General features: G+C 43.7%; 1 protein-coding gene across 1 annotated transcript; it reads left to right on the top strand.

The window, feature by feature from the left end:
- The first annotated feature begins 248 nt into the window (after positions 1–248).
- On the top strand, positions 249–10,273 carry CDC23 (cell division cycle 23). The gene is made up of 16 exons (XM_050905440.1): positions 249–373; positions 451–523; positions 1,549–1,686; positions 1,951–1,993; positions 2,357–2,462; positions 2,558–2,690; positions 3,954–4,131; positions 4,225–4,322; positions 4,556–4,637; positions 5,232–5,385; positions 5,531–5,650; positions 5,966–6,041; positions 6,364–6,425; positions 7,281–7,359; positions 7,458–7,577; positions 8,440–10,273. Exons 1-16 carry the CDS (start codon positions 249–251, stop codon positions 8,608–8,610), a joined length of 1,758 nt encoding a protein of 585 aa, XP_050761397.1. The 3' UTR covers positions 8,611–10,273.
- Positions 10,274–10,822: the final 549 nt, after the last annotated feature.

The raw sequence follows: 10,822 nt of genomic DNA, 5'->3' as shown, positions 1-10,822 counted from the left end.
CGTCCCGCCGGACCGGGCCGGGCCGGGCCAGCCTGACCTCCCGCTCCCGCTATGGCGGCCGGTGCGGAGCGCTGCACGGTGCGAACGCGTCCCCGCGCAAACCGGCCAATCAGGCGTCAAGGCCTCCGCGCGCCTCCTTTGATTGGGAGCGAGGCTTCTCGAGCTCACCCAAGGGGAAGGCTGCGTCTACAGAGCGGAAGGGCGCTCAGTGTGCGCGGCTCTGATTGGCTGGGCCGCGCGCCGGCGGGATGGCGGCGGCGGCGGCGGCGGGGCTGGGGAGCGGCGACTTCTCGGACCTGCGGGAGATCAAGAAGCAGCTGCTGAGCGTGGCGGAGCGGAGCCGCGAGCGCGGGCTGCAGCACAGTGGGAAGTGGTGAGCGCCGCGGCGGGCGGGCGGGCCCCGGCCCGGTGGCCGGCGGGCCTTGTGCTAACGGGCCTCTCTCCTCGCAGGGCCTCCGAGCTGGCCTTTGCCTTGGACCCGCTGCCGCTGAGTGAGCTGCCGCCGCCGCCTGCGCTCACGGAGGTATCGGCCTGCGGCGGGGGGGGGGAGGCCCGGCCCAGTGCGGCTCCGACGACCTGCGGCGCCGCGGCCCGCTCGGGGCCCGCGGCCGCAGCGCGAACGGGCACCCGCGGTCGGGGCGGGGCGGGCCTGCGCCCGTTTTGTGCCCGTGGGTGCAGAAGTGGCGGGGAGCTCGAAGAGAACGTGCTGTGGTTCCTGTTGCTGGCGGGGGCCGCGGGCTGCTTTTGCATCCTCTCTGCAGCTATTGAGGAAAAAACGCGATAGCGATGTTTCTAAAAACACGTGCAGGAGACTGTTCTGAGTGGTGATTGTTTTATAATGCTGTGGAGCTCCTTTCCGTTATATATTTAATGGGGTGGACAGAGCTGAGTATGCTTTCCCGGATGAAAGCATTCCACTTTACATGTTACTGTCCCCTAAATGAGATACTCTGTAAGCAAAATTTGAAATCGTGCTGCTTAATTTTTGTTCTTATTCGTCTTTACTAAGGCCAGAATTTATTGTAATACAAATTAGGTTGTGCCATTAAACTTGTGCTCCTTAGGACACAAGAGAAACAAGTTGTTTCTCCATTCCCGCATCCATAGGTGTACAGTAGGACTTTTAGGTATACACCTGTTTTGTTAAATTACAGCAGTGTAACATAAGTGCATTTCAAGGCATAGTTACCAAGGAAATGTTTGCATTTAAGTTAGCGGGTTAATATTGTTTGATACGGAATTCCTGAGTAGGTTTCTTATTTATGGTCATTCATATTTATTGAACAGCTAATTCATGCCTTCTGGCCACTTGCCACCATTTGTTTTCTGGAATCTCACTGTTTATTTTAAATGTTTCGAACTAGTCTGTACTCATTATTTGAGAACTAGGGACCCGATCATGTGAGGGAATGGAGAGACTTTTCTGATTGTACTAACACCATCTTTGAGGATGAATAAACTACTTTCATTGATACGTTTGTAACTAGGTGATTTTCCTAAAGCATGTCAGAGGTTCTGAGGTCTTAAAACTCTTCTGTGTCCCTGCAGGAGGATGCTCGTGATCTGGATGCCTACACATTAGCCAAGTCTTACTTTGATCTAAAGGAATATGACAGGGCTGCCTATTTTCTACGGGGCTGCAAGAGTCAGAAAGCTTACTTCTTGTATATGTACTCTAGATACCTGGTAAGATAGAAGGAAAAGTCGCCTTTTAGCACTGAACTCCTCTGCTTCCCGCCCCTCCCTGGCATACCTTATTTTTTGCCTGTTCTGTTCCAAATGACCGCCTAGAAGTCCAAATTATATGTTTGGGGGGAAGGGAGATAGAGGTGTTCTTTTTAGAACTGTGATGTTTGTGAAAACTCAGTTTACATGCTGCTGCTAGCATTGCAGCAAACATAAAGAATGTGCTATTGTAATGTAATCTTAGTTTTCCTCTCTTTTCCACAGTCAGGGGAAAAGAAGAAGGATGATGAGACAGTGGATAGTTTGGGTAAGTCTGGTGTCAAGAAACACAAGACAATATAGTGAAGCTTCCAGTAATGCCTCTTCATATAAATCATCTTGGTTTTATGGCTTTCCCCTCAATTTTTGGATAATAGTGTGCTGTAACATGATTTCTTTCATTCTCTTTCAATTCATTGGCTTAATACAGATTACAGATGTTCATCTATTAGTTCGTCTGTCAAAGCAGGTGATCAGACTAAGTGATTTTCCTTTAAAAAGAGGAAAATAATCACAGGCTGCGAAGCCTTCAGGTCATGTCAGTGATGATTCTGAATATACCCTAGACTTCATAATTGCTGTGGTAAGACTCTTGATTGAAAGCTAGCTGTTTGACTTTCTCTTCATGCAGGACCTCTGGAAAAAGGACAGGTGAAAAATGAGGCTTTACGAGAATTGAGAGTTGAGCTCAGCAAGAAACACAAGGCACGGGAACTGGATGGATTTGGCCTTTATCTGTAAGTGTCTGCATGTATTTCTAATGTATTCATGTGTATTTGTGTGGATATGCAGAGTTTTATGATTCTGATTAACTTGATAACTCTCTTTACAGGTATGGTGTTGTGCTGCGGAAGCTGGACCTGGTGAAAGAAGCAATAGATGTGTTTGTTGAAGCTGCCCATGTCTTACCTTTGCACTGGGGAGCCTGGCTGGAACTTTGCAACTTGATTACAGATAAAGAGATGGTAAAGCTTGGGAGATACCAAGATGTCGTAACAAATGCCAGAGTTTAACCTGATTCAGTAACCAATGATTCAGTTGCCACAAGATTGATGTCGCCCACTGCTTTATTCTGTGAGACTCTATCAGGCAAGGCAATCCAAGATTATAAATTTTGTTGTTAAAGCCTCTTTTTCTTCAATTGCTTGCCATGCTGTAGCTTGAGAATCTTTATACAGGCAGAGCTAATTTCTTATCATTCACCCACAAAGTGGTTTAAGAAATGGCTAATTCGCATATTCTGAAGTAGTCATCAGCAAGGTTATTGCCTTGTCACATGAAGGAGATCCTCCTAAGATACTTCTCTTCCCCGCCCCCCCCAATCTGGTTCTAGTTCCACAGTTATTGAGCACTTTTGGTGGCCTGAAAGGATATATAGAATCTTTTAAACTTTAAACAGTTTTTAAACTGTTTTAAACTTAGCTTTTAAAACTAAAACAGTAATGTAGGTGTTCCCTTTGTCAAATACAAAACTGCACATGGGAGATGAACTGTATCAAAGAACTGAACTTAGATATAAAAACAGAATAGATTTTTTTTTTTTTTATGCATGGGATTTTATCAGACCATTCCTGGAATTCTTCAGTCAGTTCTGGCTGGTGGAATATTTAAAATAGAGGTGGCACAGAAGAGAGCCTTACTGATTTGTGGAAAAAGGGAAATGCATTTTTGATGAGATTATTTGGAGTCTGTTCACGTAGCTCATCAAAAATAGTGATACAATATTGATGTTCAAACATAGGAAAAAAGTACAGTCTTTCGAAGGGCTTCTGAATTTAATGGAGAAATAAGGCCAGTGGCTGAAGCAGAAGCCAGGTGCTGTTAGATTTGAAGACAATTTCTTTACTGATTGACCAAATGAAATGGCTTCAATTCTTCTGCAATTTCAGCAGTCGTGGGAATAGATTGGGAATGACTAAATAGAATTATGCGGTCCATATTGTACTGCTTTTTAGACTGGATGTCTTAATGCTCCTTTCTGTTTCAGTAGTCTCAATTTATAGGCATTATTTAGTCTCTCCTGTGGAAGAACCTGATATTAATTCTTGGTCCTAATACTGCTCTTTTGTAGCTGGTGTTATGGTTTAAGAAAGCGATTGCAGGAAAGCCTCCTACTTCGAGACCATCTACTAAATCATGGGAGGGAAGATAATGGATTCTTTGCCACAGGTGGCTCTTAGAATACTACTGATTGTCATCTCTTCCTCCTCTTCTTTGGTTCTTGCTAGTTGAAGTTCCTGTCCTTGCCAGATACATGGATGAAAGAGTTTTTTCTTGCACACATTTATACAGAGCTGCAGCTGATAGAGGAGGCTCTGCAGAAGTATCAGAGTCTCATTGATGCAGGATTTTCCAAAAGCACTTACATCATCTCTCAGATTGCGGTTGCCTACCACAATATCCGAGGTCAGTGACACTTACTAACTAGCAGGTAAGAGCCTCTTAATGCAAACTTGGCATTTATAGTTCTTGTTCTCCCATCTGCTATTCTTTCTTCAGATATTGACAAAGCTTTATCCATCTTTAACGAGCTAAGGAAACAAGATCCTTACAGGATAGAAAACATGGACACTTTCTCCAACTTGCTATATGTAAGGGTAAGCACTCTTTCTATTGCCTGTCCATAATGATGGTATTTATCAGAGGTATGTTAAACACTAGCAAAGCAGCTGGTACCGTCTAGCCTCTCTGAATATAGGCTTTCAGCTTCTGCTATCTGCTTCACAACTCCATGAAATAGATGCAATGTAAGCATTGCTAACTGCCTAGGTTTTCTTTGAAACTGTAACATGCTCCTTTTCTCATCACTTTCATTTCTTTGTTTCGCTAGAGCATGAAGCCTGAGTTGAGCTACCTGGCTCACAATCTCTGTGAGATAGACAAGTATCGTGTTGAGACCTGCTGTGTAATTGGTGAGAGCCAGCTCTTTTACATGTTCTTATTGTGCTGTCTGCAGGCTGTGCAAGGAAATCTTAGAAACACTTGTGAAAATGATCAACCAGCAAGGCTATCAAAAACACTTGGTGAATGTGGATTCAGGCAGCATAAAAAGCAGACCAAATGACAGAGTAGCCTTTTCTCTCATTTCTCTCTGAAAGAGCTGCTGTAATACTATCAGTGCAGAAAGGAGTTGAAGAAATCATTATGAAGACCTGTGTAGCTGATAATCCCTTTATAGTCTTGAAACTCCAATGGAAATAACTGTGTGTCAGGACAAGGAAATGAATTTGTTAGATCGTGACATAAGTTTTAAGGCCAAGGGGATGGGATCTTAATTGACTGGTACAACGGGAAAAGAATTGACCAGAACACTGGAGAACAGACTGCTATTAGGTCTCTTGAGGTTTGAATCAGATCTGTCTTTAATGGGACTCTTTCTTTTTATAATTTAAGTTAGGAGGTAGTAGATAATACCTCTTCCATCTTTTTTCTACTTCTCTGCTGGGTTTTTTTGTTTGTTTGTGGGTTTTTTTGAATTTATTTAAATATTGTGACTTTTGCTTTAGGCAATTATTATAGCTTGCGTTCCCAGCATGAAAAAGCAGCACTCTATTTCCAGAGGGCCTTGAAACTGAATCCTCGTTATCTGGGAGCCTGGACACTTATGGGACATGAGTATATGGAAATGAAGAACACATCTGCAGCTATCCAGGCTTATAGGTATCACTCATGTACCGCACAAAATGGTGTTTGAATCTACATACATAAAGATTGATGTATCTTCTGCTTTTTGTTAGTCTTTTGCTGAACTCTGTCTTGGTTTTGATCCTGACTGCTGACTAGTTTATCTCCTTTTCTTTGACAGACATGCAATAGAGGTGAACAAAAGGGACTACAGAGCGTGGTATGGCTTGGGGCAAACCTATGAAATCCTCAAAATGCCATTTTACTGTCTCTATTACTACCGACGGGCCCACCAGCTCAGGTAGAGTTGAGAATGGAGCCATGTTTATTGGTGTTCATTCTGATGTGGTTGCTACTAGCTAAGGAATTAAGTTGGGGAAGGGAGAAGAACATCAATGCTATGTGATTTGTGCAGTCTCACTATTCCAAATCCTTTTAGTTGTATTAGTTAACTATTAACAAAGGCTTTGTCAATTAAATGCCGAGGAACGCTGGTCAGGGGTATGAGTGATATTTTATGCAAGAGAGGGTGACAGATGCTGCCAGCTGTAGGTTCCCACCCCCCGAGGTCAGCTGGCTGTCCATTAAACTACATTTAGGAATTGTTCTTTTGCAGACCAAATGATTCTCGTATGCTGGTTGCTCTAGGAGAATGCTATGAGAAACTCAATCAGTTGGTGGAAGCTAAAAAGGTAAGTGAGAACTGATGTGTGGAGTAGGACATTAGGATGTCTCCCAGGACACTAGGGGGAGTGGCAACAAAATTGTGTAGCTAATGCTACCGGAAATGCATACGGCATGTTGTTAGGAGCTTATTGAAACCATTTCTGTGGCAGTTACAACTGGGGAAGTCCTGCTGCAGTGTAACTAGAGCAGCTGATAAGTAGTCGTCTACAGATGATACATGCCCCTTTGCTGGAAAGCCATGTAGTTTTCTGTTTCTAACTTGCTTGCATGAGTCATGAGCTGGAGTCATTTCTGTGGTATGCTTGACTGACTTTCCTTCCTTGACAGTGCTATTGGAGAGCTTATGCTGTGGGAGATGTGGAGAAAATGGCACTGGTGAAACTAGCAAAGTGAGTATGTATTATCACTGAACTGTCAATGTTGTGTTAAGTGCAACTAGCAGTTTGATACCTAATGATAAAATACTAAATGTAAAACAAGTGGAATTGCTGTTAGGTAGTATTACTTTGGGAGCTATGTAGTAACTGGTATCTTTAAGTCTGTAGTGACTGCAAATTGTGGTGTCCAGCTTTAGCTTTAAGTTTCCCTCAGGATAACTAGAGGGAATCATAGCATAATGTGGGTTGCAAGGGACCTCTGAACCCTGAGGTGATTTGAGCAGGTAGTGCTAGCAATTGTATTTGTTGTATTGAAACTTAAAGCAATCCATGATGGTAGGTGATTGATTTCCACGCCCCCCCCCCAGTATATGGTTGTGACATTGGGAAAGGGTCTAATGTGAAATAAATGTGAACACTCTGACATCAGCACTAATTTTTGGTGGGGATAAAGTAATACAAAGTGAAAAAAGTGAAGGGGAAGGAAAAGGGCGAGTCAAAAGTGAAGCTTCTGTGCAAAGACTTTTGGGATGTAGCGGGGGAAGAAGGAGCACTGGAAGAAATAGAATAGGATGGCAAAGATCTGTTAAAAGCTCTAAAATATAACAGAGTAAGCAAAGGTCCGTGCTTTGGTTGTCACTGCTTCTAGCAGTTAGTATCTGACTGGCGCTCTGCCTGGTAATGTAAATGCTCTCACGCTGGATCATCTCTTTCCATGAAGGGCAGTACACGGTGCGTGTCTTGCAAATTCTGAAGGAAAAGACTTGGCTTTAGTCCAGGTCAGGTTGAGTAGGTACTTTCTCATAGACCGAGAAGGTCTTTGACAGTGCAGTCTTGTTCCAGTGGCCCATTTTTCTCCTTTTCTAGGCTGCACGAACAGCTGAATGAATCTGAACAGGCAGCTCAGTGCTATATCAAATACATCCAGGATATCTATTCCTGTGGGGTAAGATGATATCTTGGGAATAAAAGGAGAAGTAAACATGGTGTAGAACTACCTTGGAAGGCACTCACAGATGATGGTTTTTACCCCCCTCACTGTAGGAGATAGTGGAGCACCTGGAGGTCAGCACTGCTTTCCGTTACCTGGCCCAATACTACTTCAAGTGTAAGCTCTGGGATGAAGCCTCAGCATGTGCTCAGAAATGCTGTGCATTCAATGATGTGAGTAGTAGCGCAGTCGTTGGTGTTCTTTCTTAGGGAAGCTATGACCTTGATCTTGCTTCCGCTCAGAGTAGATGGAATCCTTTATTGAAGGAATGAGGGCTGTCTGCCATGCAGGTCACATCCTGAGTGGTGGTGGTGTATACCTCATCACTAAGGCTGCTTACGATTGACTAAAATCATGGAACATGGTGTAGATAGTAAAATTGAACCATGTCTCGCTGGTGTTCGCTAAATAAAAGAATTTGAGGCTCCACATGGCAGTCTTAAGACTGCTGAAAATCTTGGTGCTGAGGAGGTGGTTAAATGGTCACACTGTGCAGTGGTGGTACTCGCAGAACTTTTTTTTCTCATCTTCTGTGTGTAGACAGTGCAAAGGATATAATAGTACTTGGGTTTTGTACGTGACTGTATTCTGAGATGTTCTGTTTCTGTAAGTGGACAATTTTGGATTTGTAATTTCAGCCTAGTGGTAGACACTAGCCATGAGTGCAGGGTGTTTGGCCTACTTAACAAAGCTGTCTGGAACTCTGGAGAACCTGAATTCAGCTTATCTGAAGCTTTTCCAATCTACTTTTTGCTGGAATATTTAGACAGCTTCAGTGGTTGATGGTACCACTGTCTGAAATACCCGAGTAACATGCAAATCAGGTGAGTAAAATGAGAAAAGACTAAAAAAATAAAAGTTATATACCTTAACATTTTTAAATGGCAGGAGAAAAAAGAAATGGGGATGTTTTTTATAGCTTGCAGCCTTACAGAATGACAAACTACTATAACTTATACTGCTTACATATTGAATTTGACCCAGAAACCACCCATCCATAGATGTATTGTTTTGTTTTTTACAAATTGTTTTCAGACCAGAGAAGAAGGAAAGGCCCTGCTGCGGCAGATCTTACAGCTTCGCAACCAAGGAGAAACATCATCCACAGATATTGCTGCTCCTTTTTTCCTCCCTGCATCATTGTCAGCCAACAACACTCCCACACGTCGCGTCTCCCCACTCAATCTGTCTTCTGTAACACCATGAACAATGCTGGTACTTCTAACCTGTGCGTTGAATGTGACATTGCAATGGGGCTTGCAACCACTTACTTCTTTCCGGTGAAATTTCTGCATTCATTGTTGCCTTCACGTGAAGGGTAGGAGTTATTAGAGCCCACAGCTGAAGATGGATGTGCCCCAACAGGCAAAGGTGCAGCCTATGTGAAAGTGCCTATGCTGAGATGTGAGAACCTGCTGTACTTCTCACCAAGTCATTCCAGTCAGAGGGCAGACATGTTCCAATACACAGGACTACTCCTAACTGGGGGACTGGGAAGAGCTTGTCTGCTTGAGTTAAAATATATTTGAAGTTTGATTCTGCCCTGTTACCTCTGGTCTTTACTGAACTTCTTTGGATGACCTCTTAGTGGTATCATTGCTGTCTACATCAGAAACTGTTACCTGCCTGGCTACTTAAGGACTTTTCCTTGTCTTGAACTACACAGAAGGTGTTCCACTAAAGCAGTAGATACAGGCACTTAGATACAGGTGCCATGTCTATGTTGAAGGACTGAGAAGTGTCAGAGGAATTCCAAGTAGCCACAGGTGACAGCTGTTTGCTGTTCTGTCTGTGGATCTGACAGATACTTTGGCTTTCAGTAGAAAAACAGCCAGTGGGATAGCACAATTAAAAAACTAATGGTTAAGTTACTGTCCTTGGGCTTCTTTATGGTGCAGCTTTCATGTGTACTGTAGCAAATGAAATTGGAAGAACCGTAATGGATCATTTTGTTAAGGATTGCCACATCTCGTGGACAGTATGGTGCAGGGGATTCTTCCCCTGCAGGGCTGCTGCTTCTCCCTGTTCACACATCCAGCCAATAGTAAGGCTGTGTAAATTTCAAAGATGCACGCGTATGCCCACGTACTACAGACACGACCATAAATGAACAGATTAACATAAACAAGAGGACGGTGCCCTTAGATGCACTTAAACCGTAGAAGTGGCCTGATCCTGTTCCTACTTGCTTAAAGTTTGCTCGTGGAACACATGTATACGCTTTCAGTGACTTAACTCAAGTACATGTTCACATTCTCTGGTCTCTCCAGTCTCTGCCCGTGACCTTAAGTCTCTTCAGTATCCATGTCCAGACCTTGGGTATCTTGTTCAGTCTCAACCCTGGACCTAGGGTATCTACAGATTTTGGGCTTCTCTCGTTTGCTGGCTAGTCCCAGTTAGGGTTGCTGTTGGAACATACACATACGTACACAGAGTAAGGAGCACAATGATACAGAAAGCAGGCAGCAATAGTGTTTAATTAATGAAAGTGTAGAACACACTATGGTGATCAGTTGTAAGTCTCGGCCAGACAAAGGTGACTGACCAGCAGCCTGCTTGCGTGCGGTTGGTAGCTCTTCTGCCTACCCCTACTCGTCAACACTCCCCCTCTCCCTCCCCCTCCCCTGACTTGTGAAGAGCAACCAACAGTTCGAGATATCAGTGTGACCTATGATCTCGGATGACTTCAGCCAAATGTCTCGGTGCTGTTCAGTTACAACTTGTAAGCTTGATACAACCTGGAGGTCTTTTTAAAAGTACTTGAGGTTTGTATACGTTTTGGGTTATGAATTATGAATAACCAACTATGAATATATTCATGCATTATGAATAATCTGCAGATGTTCGTGCTAAGCAAGCTCCAGTTTCCTCAGGGCTATCCAACAGTGGGATCTCCCATTGAGTTTTGTAATTTTCTGAAGATTTCCTCAGGAGGAAATAGTCCAAGTTTCAACTGAGTGTTTTTTAATGAAGATTTGTCCAAACTGTGGTGCTTATAAAGGTCCTGTGTTAAATCCAGTATCCAGATGGCATTGTGGGAGGGAGACTGTAAGGATTAACTGTGTTCACCAGATCTAAACAGCGGAGTGGCATTGATGCACCTTGCCTGCTGAGTTTTGAAGAGACTTCTGTCATTGGGATGATCAGTGAAACTTGGTTTCCCTTGACGTGGAGGATACTTCTTCCAGATACACCTACTTCAAATACTCATCTGTAAAAGATGCAGTAGCGTTGAGCAATTATGTCTAAGTTGGGTTGTGAGGACTGTGAGTTCATCATTTTGTCTCCCCTACCCCTAGCTTAGATAATGGCACTTAATGCCAAGTTCAGAAACCTGTGTTTGATGAAAGTGTGCTGATTGATGTCTGCTGTGTTATGCCAGCTCTGGAAGTGTGACAATCCCTGCTGGTAATGACAC

The sequence above is a fragment of the Gymnogyps californianus genome, chromosome 14 (genome assembly GCF_018139145.2).
Source record: "Gymnogyps californianus isolate 813 chromosome 14, ASM1813914v2, whole genome shotgun sequence".
In the NCBI taxonomy this organism is placed as follows: Eukaryota; Metazoa; Chordata; class Aves; order Accipitriformes; family Cathartidae; genus Gymnogyps; species Gymnogyps californianus.
Note: the sequence above shows the minus strand (reverse complement) of the source record. Positions and strands in the feature narration are given on the sequence as shown.